At 34.6% G+C, this 25,188-nt stretch overlaps 2 protein-coding genes across 7 annotated transcripts in view; one reads left to right on the top strand and one right to left on the bottom strand.

Moving 5' to 3' along the window:
• LOC136043582 (cell division cycle and apoptosis regulator protein 1-like) overlaps window positions 1-14,451 on the bottom strand; it is a 67,613-nt gene extending 53,162 nt beyond the window's left edge. The window contains exons 1-4 of one of the 2 annotated variants that reach the window (XM_065728490.1): window positions 14,342-14,451; window positions 8,603-8,685; window positions 6,874-6,962; window positions 3,482-3,671 (exon numbers count right to left, since the gene is read on the bottom strand). In XM_065728490.1, coding sequence (XP_065584562.1) covers window positions 3,482-3,671; window positions 6,874-6,962; window positions 8,603-8,685; window positions 14,342-14,366 — 387 coding nt within the window. In that variant the 5' untranslated portion in view covers window positions 14,367-14,451. The remainder of the gene's footprint in view (window positions 1-3,481; window positions 3,672-6,873; window positions 6,963-8,602; window positions 8,686-14,341) is intronic. The other variant, XM_065728491.1, reaches the window with a different exon arrangement.
• Window positions 14,452-21,502: 7,051 nt separating this feature from the next.
• LOC136043586 (acylphosphatase-1-like) overlaps window positions 21,503-25,188 on the top strand; it is a 64,441-nt gene continuing 60,755 nt past the window's right edge. For 2 of the 5 annotated variants that reach the window (XM_065728498.1, XM_065728495.1), the window contains exon 1: window positions 21,730-21,809. Coding sequence is in view for 2 of the 5 variants with exons in the window: in XM_065728500.1 (XP_065584572.1) it covers window positions 21,658-21,709 (52 nt within the window). In the remaining 3 variants the exon portion in view is untranslated. Of the gene's footprint in view, window positions 21,710-21,729; window positions 21,810-25,188 lie in introns of those variants that run through there. The other 3 variants (XM_065728500.1, XM_065728499.1, XM_065728497.1) reach the window with 3 other exon arrangements.

Raw genomic sequence — 25,188 nt, 5'->3', positions numbered from 1 at the left:
TTACCCCCTTGCATATTGTCCCCTATTTCCCTGTATTCACAAGGGCTGTACAAATGTCATTACTGTCAGCTATGTCTGGATGTTAAAGAAATATACATCTGATTTAGGCAGCTTTTATTAAATATAACATTTGGACTTGGTTCAGAAGATGATTATATTTACTTGACATAGACACTCAACTTTTAGGGATCTACAAACAAGAGAACTATAATCAAAATAACAATGTTGTCATGGTATTTTTCTGCTAAACAATCTTAAAGCTTTAATTCAATTATTCATCTATTTATAATCTTACTTATTAACATTGTGTTTCTTTTATTTCTTTATTTAATAGCAGCTGTTTATGTTAACATTTTTCATTTTATCCGTAGAGTCGGAGGACCAAGCTCCACTCTTTGAAATGAAAGAAAGACAGTTTTTTACAATCTTTTTGCAAAAATGATTTTAATTTAATAGGATATTTAAAAAAAAAGTGCGACACTAGATTATAGAAGTCCCTAGATTCTAGAAGTCCTTAGATTCTAGATCTCCTGGTGGTGCTGATCTCTGTTCCTTGGCCCAGACATCCCAGTCTTGCACACACTTCCTGCTTATCTTCCCCTGATTTCTCTAGTAACCCATTCCCAGCAGGGTCGACCCCGGCTAAGCTTATAGAGCCAAACCACTGACCCCCATCCCAAACCAAGTAGCCAGCAAGACTCGAACCACTATCCTTAAGTACATTAGACAAATGTTGATGATTTCAGTGAGTGTGCTTTTTCGACATACAAAGATAGTTAGTGAAAAAAGCAGCACAATTTCAAGATAAAAGATATGTATATTACTTAGAAAGGGGGTAAAATTAATCACAAAATTAACCAGCCAGCATTGAAAACTGATTAGCAATGACTCTTCAGCGCTGTAGATAAGATATTTACTTCGAGAAATTACTATCACAAGCCCCGGAGGGCTAAATTCGAATTCCGGAGTCATAAAAACCAACCGAGCAGCAATAAAAAATCAAGAAAACTCAAAACCTGACAAACAATGCCAAAATAACCATAACAGAAGAAAAAATAATTACTTAATCAAAATGATTAATATGGTAATATATAATTACCATGGCAGCCTGTACCATGGATTAACTAGTACTAAAAACTAGCGATATTGACAGAGCAGCATTACCCAATAGAAGTATAAAAATTCTAAACATGCCAATTTGTTTTAAACAAAATTTAATTTAGAGGGCTAGTTCAATTGGACCTTCTCCCAGTAATTAGCGATGACTGTTCAGTAAAATAACATGGGTTACCTGTGAACTAAAGACTAGTACCACAGAGCAGCAATACCCAGTAGAAGAATTAAAATTCTAAATATACCAATTCATTCTAAAAAAAATTAATTTAGAGGTCTAAGTTCAATTAGACCTACTCCCAGTAATTAGCGATGACTGTTCAGTAAAATAACATGGGTTACCTGTGAACTAAAGACTAGTACCACAGAGCAGCAATACCCAGTAGAAGAATTAAAATTCTAAATATACCAATTCATTCTAAAAAAAATTAATTTAGAGGTTCAATTAGAAGTTCAATTAGACCTATTCCAAGTAACTAGCGATGACTGTTCAGCACTGTAACATGGGTTACCTGGAAACTAAAAATTAGCGTCATTGACAGAGCAGCGTTACGTGGTAGAACTATAAAAACTCAATGTATGCTTAATTTTAATCTATTTTAAATAAGTTTTCAATGATTGATCTACGCTCATTGAAAAATTAAGCATGCTAGATCCAACTAGAAATTCTCTGAAAGTAGACCAATATTTCTGTTTTAAATTATTTTTCACTGACAACAACAACGTAGTCACATTTATCTAACAGTTTCACTTATTTGTTTTCACAATTCAACGTGGCAACAGTGACGATACAATGGGTTTTAGCTAACTCCATCATAAGATTCAGTCAAGTCCCAGATGCAAGAGTTGACACCCCAAGTTCAATTTATTTCAACTTCCACTACCCTCAAGTTTTCAGGGGATTCTCTGAATTTCCCCAAAAATAAATTAGGTTCTCCAATATCACAAAAAAAATGTCAACCCCCGGAAATAAACGTCTAATAAACGCCTCGAAAATAAAATAGTGTAGTAACGAACACTAGATACTTTAAGGCAGCGTGGAAGCTTAAAATCATTGTGCGAGCCTCAATGTCGGCTGACTGTCAAAAAGACGAAGGACCAATTAGGGAATCCTCCCAGGGAACTAGCCATCATTGAAAGCTACTGTAAAATTTCATTGAAAAAAAAACAGTGATGCTTTATGTTCCTTTTGAGAAAACGAAAAAAATCACAAAGAGAGAAACGAGGATAATAACAGCCAGTAAAACAAAGCAGAAGAAAACTATGCAAGCTATTTTTTCGGTCATGTGAATCAAAGCGGGTGGCACCACTGGGAACTCTCAAAGGGGCGAAATTACCGAAATGGTAACTTCTCAGATCTGTTTTTAAGCGTTTTCCTAGCAGGTGTGCTAAAACATTTACAGGGACTATCCTTTCCTGAAACTTAAAAATAAGATTCGACTTCATATTGTCAAATGAAAAAAATTCATCGGTTTAGATATTCCAAGGACGAGCTCGGGCAGCTAAACACGAGAAGTTAAATAGTTTTTCTAAGACTTTCGGGAAAGTGGGTGTCAGCTTTTAGTTTTATGTCATTTACTCGGATCTTTTATCCAAGTTCATCAAGTGATGCCAATTGAGAACAACTTAGCCTCCCAAACTAAAAAGAAAACATAATGGACAGGATATGGTTATCCTTTACAGTAGCCCATCCCCTTAAGGCAAAATATACACAAATATTCCTATGTGACCCTTTAGAATAAGTAGTTTTTTAGCAAGCATTTTGCATTTTAGTACTCATAAATTATACCTTGAACTTCATTTTTTTAGGCACTGGAAGATAGTCAACAAGTAAATTCTGGACAGAAAAAACAACAAAGCAACAACAACAATAAAAACAAAACAACATTATGTCTAGCATTAAGATAACAAAAACAAAAAACAAAACATTAGAAGGAAAATGTGGTATGCTTTTCCTTCTAATGTTTAAACGTCTGAAAACGTCAAGATAGAAAACATGAAACCCTCTCAATTGAATGAATGAATAATTTATTCAAACTTTTGAAGTCATATAAATAAAGCACTATAAGCGAAATACACAGTGGCATAGAAGAGGGATTAAATGCTGCTTGCAAGAAGTTCATTTTCCTGAGACACATCTTTCGCGCTTAGCTCGGCTGTAAAGTATTTTTGTTGATAATATGATATGATTTTCGGTTTCTTTTTATTTCATAAATGCTCTGCAAAAACTATCAGAAGTTTGTTTTGCTACCCTAAGGATACAATTTTAGGTACATATTCTAATCAGACAATGATTCAAGAGGAAGGGACCTGTATTAGGTCTTTTCCCCATTCTCGGTGTGCAGATATATCAAAAATAATCTCTTACTGTATCCTTAGCTGGTGCGTCCTTGGGTAAAGTTCTTCCGCCTCTTCGATCTTCTTCTCTAGAGCGGTTTCTCGCAGGAGCAGGTAATGATATGACCCGTCTCGCTTGCCAACTCGGCTGCATAGCCGGATTGAAACTTGCCTCCGCTTGCACACGCAGTCCCACACGTGGTCGAAAGCCAAAAACGGTACTAAGGGAAAACACAGACATAATGAAATCATACATGCCAGCCAATTAACACCGGAAATTACATTTAGTATGCTTGAAAAATAAATGATGTAGTAGCCACATGATCACTTTTTTTTGAAAGGGGGGTCATTTAGATTGATCTAGAGGGGGTATCCAAATCCCAAAAAATTTTGCAAAATTGGTAGTAACATAGTTTTTCTTCTGCTTGAATGCTTGGACCTTAGTTTGAGTCAGGCCCATAGGGGATGAAAGTACACAATTGCTAAAAAATCGGCCATATATCTACTCTGGTGGAGGGTGGGAAGGACTAGACTTCATATATTTTGTCGTATTTGCAACTTAGGCATTTTTTTCCAGATGGAGAGGTCTAAATAAAGTCCCTCCCTACTGTCATATGGCCTTGTGTCTTGGATCTTGTATGGGAAAATGTTTTAAAACATATGAATAATACACAGATCTTCAATATACAAAATGAAATTAAAAAAGGGTTTACTTTTAGCGAAAGAAAAAAGCAGCGTTGAAATTTTAAGCAAACAGATATTATCCTATGAAAGAGGAGCTACCACCCCATAAACCCTTGTGCTTTAAGCTTGAGTGCAACATATATTTTATCGAGTGTATATATTTATCAAGGGTATATATTTGGAAAATGTAATACAATATAAATCAATATATCTTTAATCACGTCACAGATCCAGCAAGAACTGTTATAAATATCCCCAAAATTGCAAACTTACCTGCTTCATGTCGAACCATTGCTTCTTGAAGGACATCTGGGGTTTGAATATATTTTATCAAGAGTATTTTATCGAGAGTATGATCAACATTATAATGTTGTGAAGCGTTACTGTAAAAAGTGGGGCCCCTATTTCAAGGGGAGATAAGCGGAAATTGGACAAATCCTGTTTTTAAAGCATGCCCCAGAGCCCTTCCATTTCTGTGCAGCTATGAAGCCATGTGAAGGATGTTTCTATAATATATGAGGGGATGTAGCATTAACTCAGGAGGGGGGACTTCGTATATTTTACCGAATCGCTACCCGAATTCTGCCAAATTTTCTACTGAAATTAGCAATTTTACAAAATGTCTGCTAATATTTTTCGTCATAAGTAACTTTGGATGTACCAAATTTACTTTTCTGTGTTAATGGATTACCATCCTAATCTATACTATTATAGGGTGAGCTTATTTTGCCAAACAAGCAAAAGACAAGTATTAAAACAGGCTCTTTGTGGCATATACTGTTGTCAAATTAAGTTGTCCTACTTGTCAGCTAACAAATCTCAAGCGTACCACAGACTATTGATAAGAAAATATTGGCCTAGCGAAAGTATTGACTGACAAGAATAAATCAGCATAAATAATATTAAAGCCAATTAGTTACAATTAGATATCAACAAAATAAAAATAATAAAAAATAAACGTAAATTATGGTGTCTGACTAATCCCCCCCCCTCCTGTTCGCAGACAAATACCACTCGGAAAATTTTCTACATATGGATAGAAGGGATTTTGGAGTATTGTGGCTATATTCAAAAATTCAGATAGAATATATTGTTTAGAATATCCTATAGGATTTATTTTTATTTCTTTCAATTCTTTTTTTCTGAGTTTTCGGTTGCTGGGAGTTGAGTTATCACAGCAGGGTAAAAAAAAGAGTTCAAGAAATTAATTTGGTTGCTCATTTGAAATAAGAAGTTATACCCTTCTTAAATTTGATTGGCTTTGTTTCTCAGCTTCTTTGTGCCCCAAATCCTCAAAAATAGGTAAAATAGAATTATTCAGCTCAAAACCTTCTCCTCTCCATTGTGCCCAAAGCAAAACAACAGCAGCAAAACCCTACCTTTTTGAGTGTAGTATGTTTCCACAAAAGAAAGCTTAACTTAATCTCTGTAATTTATTAAAGCCGATAAGCTATTTCTTCCCTACAAAAGCATAATGGGGCAAAATCTGTCCTAAGTGCTGAAGTTGAAATATTCAATTCGATATTTATATGCATATAGACAAAGTGTCAACCTAGCTAAGAAAAAAAAAAGTAATAAGTTTTTCCTACTGAAGTTGAAATATCCAACTTGATATTTAAATGTGTATAAAGAAGATGTTTACCTAGTGAAAAAGTCATAAGTCATTCCAACTGAAGTTAAAAAATTCAATTTCATATTTAAATATGTACAGGCAAAGTGTCTACAAAGTTAACAATAGCCAAGAGCTCATATGGCGCTTGTGACAAGGTCGGAATCTAAAATTAGACTCGGTACTCTGGTTTCCAAGATTTCCATTTCCCCCCTCCACCCCCCAAGGCTCCCGGATCCGATCCTAATTGAAAATAGAGCATGTGAGACATGATATATTTCTATATATGAAGTTTCATTAAGATCTGATTGACCATTCATGAGATAATCATACCTTATTTTCCATGATTCCCCTCCCTCCAGTCCCCCCTCCCCAGATGGTCAAATCGGGGAAAAAAAACTATTATTAAGTCAATTTGTGCAAGTCCATGATACGCCTACCAATTTTTACCATCCTAGCATGTTCAGAAGCACCAAACTCACCAAAACACTGGACCCCCCCTCCAACTCCCCAAAAAGAGCAGATTCGATCCGGCAATTTCAATCACGTATCTAGGACATGTGCTTATTCTTCCCATCAAGTTTCATCCCGATCTCTCCACTCTAAGCGTTTTCCAAGATTTCTGGTTTCCCCCTCTAACTCCCCCCATTGTCATCTTCTAAATATCAAATTTCATTAAGATTCGATCACCCATTCGTAAGTTAAAAATACCTCATTTTTTTTTATTTTTCCGAATTAATTGTTCTTCCACTCCTCCCAAGATAGTTGAATCAGGGAAGCAACTATTTCTAATTTAATCTGGTCTGGTCCCTGATACACCTGCCAACTTTTATTGTCCTAGCTTATCTGGAAGTTCCCGAACTAACAAAACTGGGACCAATAGACAGACAGAAATTGCGATTGCTATATGTCACTTGGTAAATATCAACTGCCATAAAAAGTCCTATGATATTCTAACCACCCACACTAAAAAAAAAAAAACAAGACAAAATAGTAAAAACCAAAAAGCCAGAAACAAAAACCGAAAAGCAATAAGAAGAAGGCAATTATTAATAGAACATTACAAAATATAGAATACAAAATCTTTATTCAATGTAATAAAACTCAAAGAATACAGGAAGTTTACTTACTCCATAGAAAAGTAGACCTCATCATCAATCATTCCATAATCAGGTTGAAGCTTTGTAATTACACCTTGTCTTGTGTACTGGCCAGTTAGCTAGTGATTAATAAATAACATAACTACATGGACAGGCATACAACATTAAAACAATTCAAGGTTCATAATGTGACCAAAGGCAGGTCCATTCACTTTAAATCACTGTCTGATTAGAATATATACCTAAAACTGATTACATTACAGTTCAGCACTACCGTACAGGCCCTTTTCCTCTTACTATAATTACTTATGGAACATTTAAACTAATTCATATGATGAAAAACACTATAAGTAACCTAATTGATCTGTTTTTATTTTTTTTTTTTTTTAATATTCTTTTTCTTCTCATTATTTGCTTGAAGTTGTAAAATTTTCAACCAAGAAGTTATTCTCACCTTTGATATTTCAGATGATATAAGAAGTCTTGACCAAGTAATCTGCCAATGATACAAAACTTGTTAAGGGTAAAGTACCACTTTTGACCTGCATACAAGGTTCATAGCTTACATGCTGTTTGCAAAGTTCTCCATAAACTTTGTGCTGCTATATTTGTGACCAGTTAGACAAAACTCAAAGAAATTTCTTGTAGCAAACAATTCAAATTTACAAATTCAATTTACTACATATTCAAATTTAGGAATCCATTTTTAACACTTTCTTTTTTTAAAATTTTTCCATTGGATTTATAATTCCTATGCCAAAAAGAAAAACAGGTGACCTTTTTATATCATTATTTTCAAGTCAAACACCCATGAGAAAACAAATCAATGTCAACAGAAAATCCAACATAGTGACAAAATTCCTTGTTCTGCCAACAGAGATACTAATCCAAACAAGACAATAATTGACTTAATTAAAAGATTTTGCATCACTCTGGGCAAACAATTACTAATGAAAACTTTATAAATAGTTACAAGCTTTTTACTGGCATCTTTTGAGAGGTCTATTAGAAAGCTTCCATGGGCCATTTATTACACATTACATTTTGCTAAATTTTAGAGGGCTGTCTTACATGTCTCACAAACTTTTTGGGGACAAAAATATTAATTAAGTCATTCCTCATTTGATTAACATAATATCAATTATTTACAAGCAAGGTGGTCTCTGGAAAATCCCAGAAGATAGATGAACAAGGATATGTTACAAGTCAAGCTTCAATTAAGCCTTGAGCTGAGCTTCTGAAGTCTTTTCATGGGCCAATTCAGTTCTTCTTCTTATTACTCCCCATTAGAAACTCTAATACATGTAAAAAGGCATTATTTTTGCAGTCAAGCTAACCAGGAAACCTTCAGACTGAATTTGCACTTCATTTGGCTATTTATTTAATTTTTTTTTAAAGCTAAAGTGGTAAGCAAAAGCCTTCTATAACAAATATATATAGAACACAAAATAACAATATAAAGAAAAAAACAGTTCATCTAACTTCACTTCTGTCATACAGACTAAGATTGTAACTTTAATGTTCTAGTTTTTATAAGGCTGGCAAAAGATGGTCCTCTGTTAAAGAAACAGAATTAGAAAAGTAATTATTAAGCAGTCATAGGATCAAAAATGTTAACCAAAAAAGACCCCTTACGAAAATAATCAAATAGGTTAAAACGTTGCTTTTCAAATTTACAAACCACCTCCCCTTGGTTTCAAACCTGTTGCTCATGCATAAGATAGATTAAGCAGCTAGGATACATAATGAAGTTTCTTACTGCTCTTTCTCTTCTTGGAGGTGAACGTCCTCTTCTTGTTGCTTGGTAGTTCTGTCCTGCCATATTATCATACCCAAAATTACCTTGAAGAAATTAAATTTAAAAATTAAACAAACTTTAGGTAGTTTCTGAACCAAAAATTGTCTTGAAAAGATCAAATTTACAAACTAAACCAGAGTTGTGGAGTGACAGAAATAATGTAACACCCTTTTGAATTGGAGTTATGTAAACACATAAAGGCTAAAGTCCACAGATGTCTGTAACATTGTCTGTTGGACATTCACATGTCTGTAGCCAAATTCACTTAAATTTTACTAAAGTGGCAATGATAAACAAAATTAATAATGTATGCTAATTATATTGAACAACAATTGATTGCACCATACTAATGAAGTACTAGTACAGTTCAGAGTTCTTACAGTTACAGTGTTGTCAGAGTTCTAACAAAGAACTGTTGTCAGAGTTCTTACTTCTATATAAAAATGCTAGGAGTGGGAACAGAAAAAAGAGCAAGTATTTTAAAGCTTCAGGAGCTTGAGACCATTTTGTTAATGCTCTTAAATGATTTCATAGATGTCTTAAACAAAAACAAAGTAAGTATTTATCATTCTGTTTATTGTGAGTAAAAACCAAAGGATACTTTGGCTGATATGAATTTTTACAACAAAAATAGCATTTTTGCCCAAACAGGATCTCCTCTTTTTATATTCATCAGCTTAGATCTTGCACCTATTTCGACTTATTTCCAGACTAAAATTGGATGGCACAAAACAAGGCTAGCACCTTCACATCATAAACACAGACATATTGCAACATCAGATCATTTAGGATATTTCAGAGAATGGTCTTAAATGATTAAACAATTGATTGAAACCAAAATATTTATAAGAGAATATTTTGATGTTGATGGAAGTTTTTTGTTAAAGTTAGTGTAAAAGGATTTTGAGCTCATTAATTATGAATATAGCCTCTAGTTGCAACATGAGATCTTGATACAAAAAAGTATATTCAAACATTGCTTCTAATTCTTATCATAGTTTACATCAAAGGATTCCTAGGCTTGTTCATTACAGATGAGAGGTACATATCAATATAAAGACATAGTTAAATCATAGCTTCTGTCATACCTGGGCAAATGAAGGCAATTAAGTTAATAAAGAGTGTTCCTTTTTTTACACTGTATACATAGTTGTATTAGATGCTATAAATTAACACTTTGCAATAGCACGAGGTCTTTTGTTGCTGAAATGGGAGGACAGAACCTTAATAGTTGTTTGACTAAGCTCTCTTCTGATATTTATACCCCTAATACCTAGTGAGAGAAAGAGGGCATAGCTTTCCATTGAAGAAAAATGAAAATCTTTATAAATATAACTGCTAATACTTTAATTTTCCCCACAGTAATGTTGTTTAGAAAGAACAGTGACCTATACAATGAAAAGTGTTTATTGGTTCTCAAATCTTAGGAAAACTTTTCAATAAAAAAAAAACAAAGTTTACAAATGAGATAGATATATATTTCAGATAATCTTAGTTAGATTTTATAGGATTCACTAATGGAGAGAGAAAACTCTTAAAGATTACCCTACCTAAAATAGAACAGTTATGAAAATTGTTATGATAGCCTAATTGTTCAGATGGTGGTTAGCTGTCTAACTACTGGGCATCTCCTTGACTAGGCCAGACAGCTCTTTATATTGTCAGGGTAACAACTGTGTATAAAACAATGAATATAAGCCTAAGGGCAGGGAAAGTAGTTTACATAAGAACTGTGAATTAGGCCTACCTATTAAATCATATTATGAAACAAGGATTGTTTCTTATCATGTTTTAATAAAATTTTAGTTTAGCTAAATTTTGCTTTCTTAGAAAGGGGTTAGGTTAGGAAAATGAAACTTTCAGAGATCAATCTACAAACTTTATGCCATGGGAAGGTGTTTTGAAGTAGCCTACCTACCTCCACTCTTTTTGCCTTCAGAGGTTACTGACCTTTAAAATATTTGCAAAATAAAAGTGAAACCTTGCAAAATAGATCCTGTGCTAAAATGAAGTACAAGACAATTGTTTTCAGCTTCACAACTTTGCTCAATCCCAATTTAAGAGGTTTCAAATATCAGTAAATACATCTCCTAAATTTGGAGAAAAAAACATTGTTATGGCTTAAAAATCTACTTAAATAACAGGAACTGCATTTTCAAGGCTAACATCAAAGAAAAGGAAACCAAAAACTAGATATCAAGGTAAAATAATATTTTGTCAAAATTCTGACAGGTAATGGACCTGCCAAGCAAGTAAATTTCTAAGGATTAGAAATCAGTAGAGGGTTAACATTGAAGCTCAACAATACCTTGAGTAGGCTATGTTTATAGCCCTGGATACACTACAGAATGTTTTGTTTTCCTAACCCCTTTCCAACATATCAAAAGTAGCAAAACTAGTAGGCCTATTGTAAACATGCTTTCTCATGTAAAACAGTCCTACCAAACTGATAGGATACTAAAATTTTTATAGACTAGCCTTATTTGTTTCAGTAAAGGCAGAGAGTAGTGGCTCTTCAAAAGGAGACATGCTTGAGCCCAGGAATATGTAATAAAAAATAAAATAACTATCATTGATGAAATGATATCTTTAATATCCCTTCCTAGCTCATTTGAGTTAATAATCACTGGAGATTTTAATTTTCCTACAATTGAGCAGGTTGAAGGACATTTTTCATCTAATAGTAGAGATTCACCTTTTTTTATCTTGCCTATCAAATAATTTTCTTCATCAGACTATTGATAAGCCTACAGGCTATAGAGCTGATCAGAATCCCTTGCTGTTAGACCTTGTCATATTGCATGATACTGATTCCCTCATCTGTAATGATTATTTACTGCCAATTGCTAGTAGTGACCACCTAGTTATTCTGCCTATGTTGTCCCTTAATAGTTGTCCTCAACCTAAATTTTGTCCTCAGACTTTCACCAATTATGAGGCAATACAGCAGGAACTTTCATCTGCAAACTGGTCAATGCTTATCACCAGTGACATCAATGAGTCACAGTTAAATTTCAAAAAAAAACTCTCCTTGGTCTTGAAAAGAAACATTCCAGGGTTATTTTTAGGAAACAGCCCAAAACACTTTTCTTCCTCACTAAGGAAGTTAAGAAGCTGATTAACCAGAAATCTATAGCTTGGAAACAGTAAATGAAGAAGAGGAATGAGGAGACCCATCAATTTATAAGGCAGTACAGAATTGTGTAACAGATTCTGTAAAAAAAAAACTGAAATCTGCTTACAAGGAAAAATTAGGTTCTGAGATCAAGTTAAACCTGAAATCTTTCTGGAGACATGTCTCTTCTAAAAACCCAAATAATCATACTATTCCTGACCTTGTTGACCACAGTGTACTACACTCATCTCCAATAGATAAGGCTGACATTCTAAATGCACAATTTGCTTCTGCCTTTGCCCAAAACTCAGGTACCTCCTCACCAGATCCTCCATTGTATGAAGTGCTTTTCCCTATGCCTGATCTGTCAGTAAGTGAAGCAATGGTAATAAGTCAAAGGGACCAGACAGACCACATCTTCTTAAGGAGTGTCAAAAAGCTCTCAATTACCCCCTGTGCATGCTGCTCCAGTTATCTCTTCAAAATGGGGAACTACTGCATGATTGGAAGACATCTTATATAACCCAAATCCATAAAAAGCAATGAAGAGACTCAGCAGAAAATTACCCTCCTATAAGCATCACCTCTGCAGTTGTTAAGGTGCTTGAAAGATTTATTAATAAAGCTCTAATTGAACATCTTGAGGTCAATAATATCCTTTCCACATCTCAACATAGATTCAGATCTGGTAGATCTGTGGACACAAATCTCATCCAAACATATGAATCAGTGACTACACTGCTTGATAAGGGTTTTCCTGTCAACATGATTCTTCTTGATCTGTCCAAACCATTTGACAAAGTTTGTCATGAATTCCTCATAATCAAATTGAGGGCTGTAGGTGTCAATGAAGGTGTTGTACAGTGGATTATGGGCTTCCTTTCTGAAAGATCACAGAGTGTCAGAGTGTTTTATTCACAAGAAACTCCTCATTTCTCTTCTCCCATAACTGTATTAAGTGGCATGCCCCAGGGCACTATTCTTGGACCACCACTTTTCAACTTCTGTGTTAATGAACTACCCACCCTTCTTTCAAATCTTATTACCCTTTATGCTGATGACTCAAAACTAGCCAGAAAAGCAGCTACTCCCTCTGACCAGCAATCAATTCACACAGGTCTTGACAGTCAAGGAAGATGGGCTAGCATGTGGCTTCTGACTTTCAATGTTGACAAATGCCATGTAATCCATTTTGGCAAACACAACAAGCATCATAAATATTTTGTTCACAACAAACTTCCTTTCTGCTGTTTCTGATGAAAGAGATCTTGGGGTTATTGTAGATCACCAATTAAAGTTTAGCAGCCACGCTATGTCTGTTTCATCTTCTGTAAATAAAACCTTTGGTATCATAAAAAGAACCATCTCCAGCCAACACCCTAGAGTTCTTATGAAGTTATATTAGGCACCTGCACATCCATGCCTAGAGGTTGAAATATCATTGGCAGCCCCTTTCTTCAAAAAAGATAAGAAGTTGCTTGAGGATGTCCAGTGTCTTGCCACTAAGATGGTTAGCAACATGAATAAATTTATATGCAAAGAAAGACTACATTATTTGAAGCTGCCAATGTTGACAGAAAAAGGGTGACATTATTTTAACCAAAAAAAGATCCTCTCTAAAAACACCCTTCCTAGTCTCTTAGCACAGCCCTTGTATTCTGGTACTAGAGGACATTCATTGAAGCTCTCTATGCAGCATTCCATGAGTAGACATAGAAGCCACTTCTTCAGCCAAAGAATCATCAATATGTGGAACCAGCTGATTGAAGAAACAGTTTTTGCTACTTCAGCTGACATGTTCAAGTCCCACCTTGATAGGGAATGGCTCTGCCTGGAGTTCCTTTACAACTGGGAAGCTGCAGAATCCTTCACAGTCTAATCTAACAGCCACAATCTACACCAAACAAATTCTTTTTTTCATGGAGCATCACAAGGATGGATAATCCTTATATTGCTCCAAGCTGTGGTTTATGGTAATTTAAGGTATCATAATAATTGACAACAACTGATTTAAAACAGAGAAATGGGAAAGACCAAAAGTGATTCATATTTTTTTAGTTTTCAAATAGTTTAGATCTATATTAGGCCCTTAGAAGGGGGTTGAGGATGATTTGTCAAAAACATAAACAAAACCATAAAAATGAACATAAAATTGGCAAACTAAAACAGCCTAGGCTATTTCTCTTATTGCTCTAGCATGTCTTGTTCTGAAGAGCCATTATTCTAGATATTTAACCTTTCTACTAACATGTTTCCTTTTAGGGAGGCAACCCCCTGAAGAACTTCTGACTTGTCCTAAGCCTATTGGCTAGACTTGTCAACAAGCCTAGGTAAATATCATAGCCTATCAATCTAACTAGTTTCACAAATTATAATTTACTGGAAATAAAAGGAAAATAGTGAAAAAAAAGGTTCCCCCCCCCTCCAAAATAGGCCTATGTTAACAGGATTATTCTGCATAGGCTATTATGAAATGAAAATTGTTTTATTAACATGTTTTCATATGAAATTGACTAACCCTGTAGTTACACGATAATTTATTTAACACATTTTAATAAATGTTGAGAAAGAATAGGCATCATTACCATGTATGTTTCCACCCTGATACATTTCGAATTGATTTTTAATTTCTTCTTTTCTTCTTTAGGTAGAAAAGGTGTGCAAGGCTGAGAATGAAGGAAAAATAAAATCGCTAACAGCTTGGGAAACAATCCCTAAGTAAGCGAGAAATCCCTAAATTTGAAATTTGACTGCTATACTCTCCAACATATTAAAAAAGGTGTATTTTTTTATTATATTAGTCTTTGAAACAACTTTGAGGCAAATTTTTTTTTGGATTTAGGATGTTTTCCACATAAGATAGAAAATTATGCCGTCGATGGTGATGCCGTCCTTTGCAAAAAATCCTTCGACTGGGGGACAAAGAGAGATACAGAAATCATCACCTCAGTAGGATGTGATATATGTCGATAATATTGCAGCTCTATGTAACACATGACTATTTAAAATCTTTCAGGGTGGGGCAAAACATTCTGCCTGCTTTACGGTCATTTTTACCGACTAGTTTTGTTCAGTCTGTAACTCACATAATGTTAAATTATGTCATATAATCTTCATACCTTATAACCTAGAATATGGTTTACTAACTGCTTATCGTAAAAATTATTTGCACAACTATTTAGTCACCTAGGAAGGGTTATTTATATAGTACTGGATAGTTGTTGACCCTTATGTACTGTGTAGAAAAACCTTTGATTTTGTCAAAAAAACCTTGAAGCTTAACGAATTGTGTTGTTTTTCTACATTCTTACAGAATATAGATTAAAGATAATATCTAGTCTTTGCAAGTATGAACAAGATGTCTAATTTCTGGAAGATTCAGACCTTTTTGCGTAAATAACTTTAATATTGAGGAAAAGTTTTCACAGCTATCACCTATTTTAAACAATACACTTTTTCCAATAGTATGATGACACCAGAAGAAAGGGATCATTTTGGATTTCATCATCCATACCATTTCCTAATATGATTCTGAGGACACTACAGAGTTAAACAACATAGATGAGTTTCAGTGATTTGCCTTTATATTATGGAATCATCCTTGAAAAAAATTGTTCTATTTTCCACGCAGCCATCTGATTCATCCTCTGATTATGGTAACACAGTTAATTTTTACCTACGCATCTTCTAATTTTGGGACCCAGAAAAAATAACTTAAATCTTTAAGCGTCACATAGAGCGGATAAGCACATGAACATGAAATTATTTCATTACAGAATCACTAGGTGTGTTTTGTTAAGCTAATCCTTTGTAATTGCTGAATTTTGTCTATATAATAGTAAACACTTTGTCATTATTGTCATATGTTTTAAACAATAGCGTCATACAATGTATCAAAATCGTCTTTTTCACTAATCTAGAAATTCACTTGGCAAAATTACTGTATTTGTAGACTGACAACAAGATGTTGGCAGTTTGAAATTTCAGTGGTTGTCATTTCAATGTTGTGTTCTTACCATTCATTGAATTTTAATAATGAACCAATAAAATGAAGGCTCTTTTCAAAATAATTTTATCATCCCACCACCTTTTGATCTATTATCCACACTGAGATCGTTTAGAACCGGTAGTTTAAATGAAGGTAGCTTGGTCAGAAACGGATAGTACTACATTGCAATGTGTCATCTCTGTGACCTGGTTAAATAATACTATTATGTGGGTCAAGTAAATGAACTAGGGTACATTAGTGAGCAAAACAACATTGTAGGCATTAAAGGAAAAGTCGCGTGAATGAAAGCAAAGGCAAATTGTACAATCAAAAAGTTACAATTTAAAAATACAATTTACAAATTAAAAATCATAACTTAAAAACTTACAATTTAAAAAGTACAAAGAAAACCTTTAATCAACAATCATTAAACATCTTAAGTTGCTTTCTGGCTCAACAGTTAAAAATGCACGAAAGTTGGTACTGCTGTTTGTACTGGAAAACCTAAAAAATTTATTGTCCTGCTAGTAAGGATGAAAGCGTTTGACTTAGTTGACCACAATATCGTAATCCATTTACAACAGGAAAACTTTGAAATCGACCCACTATTAGTAAACATTGTTACATCGTTCCTTTCAAACAGATCACAAGTTGTAAAATAAAAAAATACTTACGCTAACCCCTCCCTAGGTACTGTAGAATACCTCAAGGAACCTTATTGGGACCCCTCTTATTTATTGTCCAGATTAACGAAATTGGCAAGGAATTCCTCCAAAAATGAAAATATGTGGATGATTTGTCGATCCTTGAAGCTTGTCATAGGAATATTAAAAGTGACCCCGTTAAAATCCTAACCCAATGTTCGGATGAATCTAAGAATTTACATTTGACAGTAAATCCCACTAAATCACAGATAACGACGATCAACTTCTTGAAATCTACTCCTGCTTTTTTTTGCGACCCGATCCCACGCAAAATGCTAGTGAAACTTGCTAAGCTCCTTGGTGTTACAATTTCTAATGATCTTAAGTGGGACACATATGTTTCCAACATTGTTAAACAAGCAAATGTTTCACTATCCATGTTTAAGCTGATAAACCAATTTAAAAGTCCTAAGATACATTCCCTCCGTGTTTACTTATCGTTTATCAGGCAGTTATTGGAATATGCATGTCCGGTCTGGCATACACAATTTTCAAATGAACTTAGTGCAAAATCGAGTCGGTCCAAAAGCGTTTGCTCAGGATCATTTACAGAGAAGGCAAAATCCCATACTCCTTCCTCCTTAAAGCTGCACGCATTACCACCCTAAAAGACAGGAGGGAAAAAACTTGCCTGCTTTTCGCTAAATCAGTCATTTCCAATCCACATACTAAGGACCTACTCCTTGGTTTTCACAATCTCATTAGACTCCGACTTCCCCGGTCAGCCTCCTTTGCAATCCCAACTTACTTTCCGATTCATGCTGTTACAGAGAGGTTTCGTAAAAGTTTTATCCCCTTTATTCTGGAACACCTTAATAATAATAATTCGTGATTATGTACTTGCCAAATTCCCCTTTTCCTCTATTGCCGTTTTTATTGTTGATTTACTGTAATGTTTTTGTAACTTAATTGTCCAGTTTACTGATTTGCCCTTTATCTTTGATGATTTTACCTTTTAAATTTTTTTTTAATTTTAAGTGTTCAACTTAATGTACTGATTCGATTTTTTTCTTAACTTTTTCTGACATATAAAGCAAATTTGGCTCTATAGAGCTTGACATAGTCTTTTGAAAATAAATATTATCTTCTTATCTTATCTTTGTTATCGTCTGACATCAGATGTTTCTTCAGAAGCCATGTTTGTTTAGTACTCAAATTGAAATGAGAGATTTTGTCTCATACGATATCTTGCGCATCCGTAGAATCGGGAAGGAAACTCTCTTCGAGCGCAAAAGATTGGTGGTATGGCGCGGACAATGAAAATAATCAAATAATTTTACTATGACACATTCAATTTCACAATAAGTGCAATTTTCCAAGCTTTACCTGCTAGCTACTTTGTTATAACCATGGCCAACATACTTTGTCATGTGTAAGCCGGATTTGGTGACTTCCCTTAAAACTAGCTTGCTGAAGCTTTTAGCATCTAGCCTTCCTTTGAAAATATTGTCAAATGTTGTACGTAACCTTTTTCTGATTTGTATACATAACGCCAAACATCTACCATGACTTCCCTTGTCTGTATATTGTTGGATTTGTCAGCAAGGAGACGCCGAGCTCTCGCTGTGTTTGCTTTTTTGATTACTTAGAATTTTATAAGTTCTTGAATCCTCCCGATTAGTTCATTTTGGTTCTACTTACGAGTATATTTTGCGTTTTGAAGTGCAGTAGTTAAAAGTTCTTGAAGCAGCAAATCGCCCCCCTGACCCCGACACCAAATTAGGTGACGGAAATTTCCAGTATTTTGTCCTGCGACTAAATTACAGCATCGGCAATCGAGTTTACCATCGTCCCGGGGCTTATTAAGGGTCATTAAATAAAAAAAACAAGTTTTTAAACTGTAAGTAAGGAGCAATATGAAACTCAAAGCGAACAGAAATTACTCTGTTTATGAAAGGGGCAGTTCCCTCTTTAATGCGCCACTCTTTATCCTAAAGTTTGACCCTTGTCAATAATTTTACCTATATATTTGTTTCAGTTTATTATCTTTTTTAGTCGTTTTTGATTTTAAATTTCTTTTTATTTTGATTCAAATTTTTCTAAATAGTTAGTTTTAAAATGTTTTATACATCTTAGTTGGTTCATATTTTTTCACAAATTTTGAATTTCAAATATATTGGGTTTTAGTTTGACTTGGTTTATTTTATTTCAAAGTTTTGTATTTATTTAATATTTCTTGTTCATGTACGCATAAATTTGCATGACGATTGCTATGACTATAACTATTATTTATCTTTTGTGCTCTATATTTTGTGACAAGAACTGCCCCTCGTCGACAAGACCATGTAGGGTGTTTGATAATAAATCGATTGATTGATCGATCGTTTTCCTGCATTTGCAGTATTATCTGCTTGCTTGGTGTTTCAAAATATGCATAGTAATAAACTGTAAGTAAAGAGTGACCCGACTCAATAATAGCCGAAACTCTAGAAAACGGAATCTTGATACCAATATATACATCAAAGAATTGAATTTTCATTTTGATTATATAAGTTTTATCAAGTTTAGCCTAACCCATCAAAAGTTACGAGCCTGAGAAATGCTGCCTTATTTTGGAACAAAGAAGGAAACACCCCCCAAAAGCTGTAAAATCTTAACGAAAATCATACCATCAGATTCAGTGTATCAGAAAACCCTACTAAATAGGTTTCAAGCTCCTATCTGCTAAAATGCGGAATTTTGAAACTATTGCCAGAAGAAAGCTCACGGATGCGTGTTTATTGCTTTTTTTCTCCCAATTCTAATTTTTAAAACAATAAAAAAAATTAGTTCAGTAACTTCAAACAGGAAACCTGCAAAAATCAAACCTTTGTTCGCCAATTTTACGCATAGATACTGAACGGGCTGAAGACGGTTATTTTTGTTTCGTTTTAAGTTTTAACTTCGCTCTTAACTTTCATCAAAAAACTGTGTTGTGTTTTTTTAGTTAGTTGGGTGAATAAGCAACGATAAATTGACCAATTTAATTAACTACTACTACTACTACTAATAACTCACTGCAGCACCAAGCCTCCTGAGGCCAACACAGCTACGCACGCTCCTCCTCCAACCTAATCTATTTAAAGCCTCCCTCTTTACACCCTCCCAGGAAGTTCCCATTTCCTTTAAATCCTTATTTATGACATCCTCCCAACCCAGACAAGGACGACCTGCTTTCCGTGTAGCCCCAGACGGTTGGCCAAAAAGGACAATCTTCGGTAATCTGTCATCCTTCATCCGTAGAACGTGGCCTAGCCATCTCAACCTTTCTTTCATTATAGCCCCAGAAAGCGGGATTGAACCACACTTTTCGTACAACCTACTGTTTGAAATACGGTCAGTCAGCCGGGCACCCAGAACAATCCGTAGGCAATTTCTCTGGAAAACATCTAGTAAATTTGCATCTGCTTTTCGGAGTGTCCATGCTTCAGAGCCATATTTGACCACTGTCATCACTGTAGCTTCCAATATTCTAATCTTGGTTTGTAGGCATATCTTTCTATTCTTCCAAACTTTTTTTAACTGTGCAAAAACACCCTGAGCTTTAGCTATTCTACTTTTAACATCTTCACTGCTCCCACCATCTTTACTAATAATACTACCAAGGTAACTGAAGCTCCCAACCTGATCAATCTTTTCGTTACCTAAGGTCACCTGTTCATCTTCACTTATTCCTAACCTTAGTGACTTAGTCTTCTTAACATTAATTTTCAAGCCTATTTTAGCACCCTGAACTCGTAAAACCTCTAAAAATTCATTCATTTTGCTCACACTTTCATCTAATATGCTTAAATCATCAGCATAATCTAAGTCCAGGAGCGTTCTTCCTCCCCATTTGATTCCATGGTCTCCAATTGCCTTTCCTGTGCTCCTTAAGACGAAGTCCATCAAAATGATCCATATAAAGGGGGATAGAACACAACCCTGCTTAACTCCTGATTTAATATAAAACCAGTTGCTAACCTCATTTCCCACCTTAACCGCAGCAGTATTATTCTCGTACATAGCGCAAATCACTTTAATGTATTTTTCTGGTATACCATGTAACGATAAGACCTTTGTTAACGCTGTTCAATCAACAGAATCGAAAGCTTGCTCATAATCGATAAAACTAAGGACCAAAGGTGTTTGACAACGAAGGGACTTCTCAATTATTAACCTAAGAGTGAAAACATGGTCGACACATCCTCTACCTTTTCTAAAACCGCATTGTTCTTCCCTTAAAACTTTGTCTACAGCATGTCTCAGTCTAAAAAGTATCATATTACTCAGTAATTTGCTACCTACAGAGACCAGACTAATGCCTCGATAATTCCGACATTCACTCTTGTCACCTTTCTTATACAGTTGTTTAATTAAGGTTTTCCTAAAATCATTGGGTACTTCCCCTTTTTCAAAAATCATGTTCATAATCTTCAGTAGCTTATTCCTAACCTCAGAGCCACCATATTTAAGGAACTCATTAATCATACTATCAGCACCTGGGGCCTTATTATTTTTTAATCCTTCTAGTACTGTCGCTAATTCTTCCTCACTAAACAAATCTTCCTTCACATCCAAGGTATCACAAACTTTTTCATTTTCATCTATATCTTTTCCTGCAACTGTATCTCGGTTTAGCACATTCTCAAAATGTTCCACCCATCTTTCTTTAACTTTTTCCTTATCACTAATTGTGACCCCATTTCTATCTTTAACTGGGACTAGTCCGGATCGGCTACTCCCTTTCAATTTATTAACATGCCAGTATAATATTTTACTATTATGCCGTCTAGCCGCATCTTCCAGATCCTCAGCAACAAAAATATAAAAAACAAAAACGGAAGGATGGTGCCAGAAAATCTTGGGTGGGGGGGGGGGGCTAGCCCCTTGGATCCACCCTTGTCTACATTAGTAAACAAGGTAAAGTTAGTAGCAATAATTGTGACAGGGAGACCAAAATCCGAAAGGAATCTCTGAATTTATCTTTCACTCTATTGGATTTGAGAGATATCAATCTCCTTCCCAGATTTCCAAACAGTCAGATAGTCAGCGCAAAGACCAAACGTTGATACTTAGATTTCTGATACATCTATGTTGGAAAGAAGATGAATCAAAATAGCTCCCTGAAGAAGAACCCTGTCTCTTCTTCATAGAGAGTGGCCATTTAATAGGGTTGGTGTACACTTAACAAAATGAACTTCACTGCCATCTAAAAACAAGAAGTAATTAAATTACGAAAACAAAAGACATGGTTTCTGGATTTGTGAAATCGGAATTTGAGGTCTTTGGCCAAGTTCAAGGTAGGCAACCGCAGATTCTTAGCTATGTCCTGACAGAATATAAAAACGAAAGACATTTTTAAGAATAACGAGGGCATTTTTTATTAGGAATGATGGTGGGGTGAGTTTCTGATTAGAATTTTTGGTAATATTGTGTCAAGGCAAAATTTTGTAAACTAGCCTACAATAAAATAAAATCAGGAAACTGGTGCATTTATATCAGCAAAGGTTTCTAAATGATAGTTGCCTAAGTTTAAGGGACTACTTGAAGGTCTCTAAATTCTAAAGGCTATAGCCTAACACTTTAAAAAGAAGAAACAAATTCTGGGCCAGGGCCTTTTCAGAAGGAAATATCTCAATATAAGCCTGGAATTAGGTCTATTGAGGAGAAGGGGAGGGATGTTTTGGGGTAAAGTATGGCAGAATTGCAGTAAAACTATGAACTACAATTAGGTTATTCTATATAGGCTATTATGAAGCAGCCTAGGCCTAGACTAAGAATTTTTTTCTCAACAGCACCAGCTCTAAGCTTATGCCAAGATGTCTCCAATAAAACTCTACTTTAGCCACTTTTTGCTATATGGAAAAGGGGTTAGGGTTGTAAAAACAAAATTTTTAGGGATGGGTCTACAGACTAAAGTATGCTCTGGGATGGTAGGCTAGGCCTATTTTGAAGTACCTGCCTCCACTCCTTCTTTATATAGGGGGGTAGTGACCTTTGGTGACCTTTAAATCTTTGTTTTAAAAGTAAAACCTTACAAAATATATCTTTGCTTAAACACACTTGAATAGGCTTAAACACACTTCTAAACAAACCTGTTTTCAGCTTCACAGTTTTGCTCTATCCTAATTTACAAGGTTTTATAGATATGCAAGTTGGGTAAAATTCTAGTTTAGGGACTTCTTGCCATCTTGGAAAGCAGTTAGGTTAGGAAAATGAAATTTTCAGGGATGGGTCTACAACTAAATGCTAAAGTATGTCCTGGGAAGTACCTACATGCACTCCCTCTCCCTCTAGAGGGTCCTGATGCTTGATGACCTTTAAAAATATATGTGTGAAGTGTGAAAGTGATACCTTGCAAAATAGATCTTCTGCTCAAATGAAGTAGGCCTACAACAAAATTGTTTTCAGCTTCAAACTTTGCTTAACCTCAATTTACAAGGTTTTAAAGATATGCAAATACATTTCCTAAATTTTGAAAAAAACAACAACATTGATATGGCTCAGAATTCTACTCAAATTACAGGAATTGCATTTTCAGAACTAAAGGCAGAGAAAAAGCAACTGGTAACCGAAAATTAAGGTAAATATTGTTTTGTCAAAATTTCAATTGGTATAGACCTGTCATGTAGGCAAATTTCAGGGCCCTCTAGAGAGAGAAGGAGTAGAGGTGGGTACTTTAAAATACCTTCCTGGGATATACTTTAGTCTATAGATTCATCCTTGAAAATTTCATTTTCCTAACCTAACCCTTTTCCAAGATAGTAAGAAGTCACTAAACTAGAATTTTACTGCAAGTAGGCCTACATTTTACAAATTTAGACAAAGCCTATTGATACAGCTTAAAATCCTACTCAAATAACAGGGATTGCTTTTTCAGAAATAAAACTAGAAAAAAGAAAGTGATAACCAATAATTAAGACCATGGGCACTGGAAGGGGCAAAATTTGGGACTATAAGATAATTATATGGAAACCAAAGGAAAGAGGCCAGAATAGGGAAAAACTGTAGAAAAAATATATGTTGCCCTATTGTTGACTGCCTGCTAATAGATTTTGACCCTTAATAAGGATAATGTAAGCTCTAATTTGTAACTGAGTGACCCCTTTCCAGTTTTCCACAAATATTTTCTCTATATGATTTGGTTGAAGTAACACACACACACACACAAAAAAGATCAATTCTTCATAGTAATGAATGGTAAGTAAGTAATGATCCTTGTCAATAACAAAGTATAAGAGCCTAACTATTGATAACATTCAATCAAAGAATCAGCTTTTTATGGTGATTCCAAATATTCATTTGTGTATTAGAAATTATTGCAGTTATTAGTACAGAAGAGAGTTTGTATAATTATAGAAATTTTGGTAATTATAGAACTAAGGGGTAATTTTGGTAAAGATGCTCTATCAACTTTTGCTTACATTGTAAGAGTACCCATGAGCTGATATATGAAGCCACTATAGTCACAAATGTTTCTCCTGAACAGAATGCTGGGATTTTCTGTATTTTCCCCCTGAATGGATATGTTTTTTTGTGTTTTTTATTAAATTTTTTCAGGAGTGATTGCATTTATCTAGTTGTCACTTTGTAAAAGATTTAGTTTTTTACAATTATGAAGTATAAAGGTGTCAAATATATTGATTTGTAGCATTCAAAATTGAATTGAATATATTGAATTGAAAACTTTTATTTTATTTGCTTAATATTAGTTTTAATGTCTTATTTTGATCAAACTACTTTGATAGTATGGTACTTTTTATAGAAACTGGGTCTAAAGGCCAGTGCCTTCACCAACAGAAAAGTTACCATTGCCTTCAGAAAAAGTGTTTGTCTCTAAGCTTTCTCATATAAAATAACAAGTTTTTTCAATTGAAAGTAAGAAGCAACATTAAAACTTAAAACAAACTAAAATTATTGTGTATATTAAAAGGTTGTCCCCCTCCTCAACACCTTGCTCTTTACACTACAGTTTTTCAGCATTTAAAAAATTAATTATTGTTCTAATTAAATGACCCTTATGTAATTGTGTTTCAAGAGTCATTTTTAAAAAATTGGGACAAAATTTAAACTTGAGTGTTGACAGTGATGTATTGAGGAGGGGAACCCCCCTTGTATACACAATAATTCTGTTTATTTTAAGTTTTAATGTTGCTCCTTACTTGCAGTTGAAAAACTTTTTTTTAATTTAATTTCCAATTGTTTTTTTTTAAATAATGCCAGGACTCCTGGCTCCACCTCCATGGAAAAATCCCCTCCTTTAAAAAGTATCCTCTGGACAATTCAATCCTGGAAAAAATTCACCCCAGACAATACCCTTAACATCTCTATGTGTAAAATTGAATTGGTAAAAAGAAAGCAAGACATATAAAGAACATTTGTAGAGAAACTTGGGCAAATTTGCCAAGTGTAAAATTCCCCTGGAAACCTTCCTCTCCAGGGAGAATTCTCCTTATGTAAAATCCTCCCAGCAGAAAATTTGTCCTCCTCTCCCCACCCAAAAAATGTATGCATACTTCCCAATAACAAATAAAACAATAGGCCAATTTTTTTAACTCAAAAATCTTTTGCCAGGAGTTGTAGAGGGTCCTTTTATCCCCAAGGACATAGTTATTAGGCCTTTTAACTATGCTAAACACAAAAAAAATCTCAAAATTTTGATCAGACAATTTTGGGAAAAAAGTGGTATAGGAGGGGGCCTAGTTGCCCTCCAGTTTTTGGGTCACTTAAAAAGGGTACCTGTACTTTTCATTTCTGCCAGAATAAGTCCTCTCTCGAC

Source organism: Artemia franciscana, unplaced genomic scaffold (genome assembly GCF_032884065.1).
Source record: "Artemia franciscana unplaced genomic scaffold, ASM3288406v1 Scaffold_740, whole genome shotgun sequence".
Classification (NCBI taxonomy): domain Eukaryota; kingdom Metazoa; phylum Arthropoda; class Branchiopoda; order Anostraca; family Artemiidae; genus Artemia; species Artemia franciscana.
The sequence above is the reverse complement of the archived record's forward strand: the minus strand, read 5'-3'. Positions and strand labels throughout refer to the sequence as shown.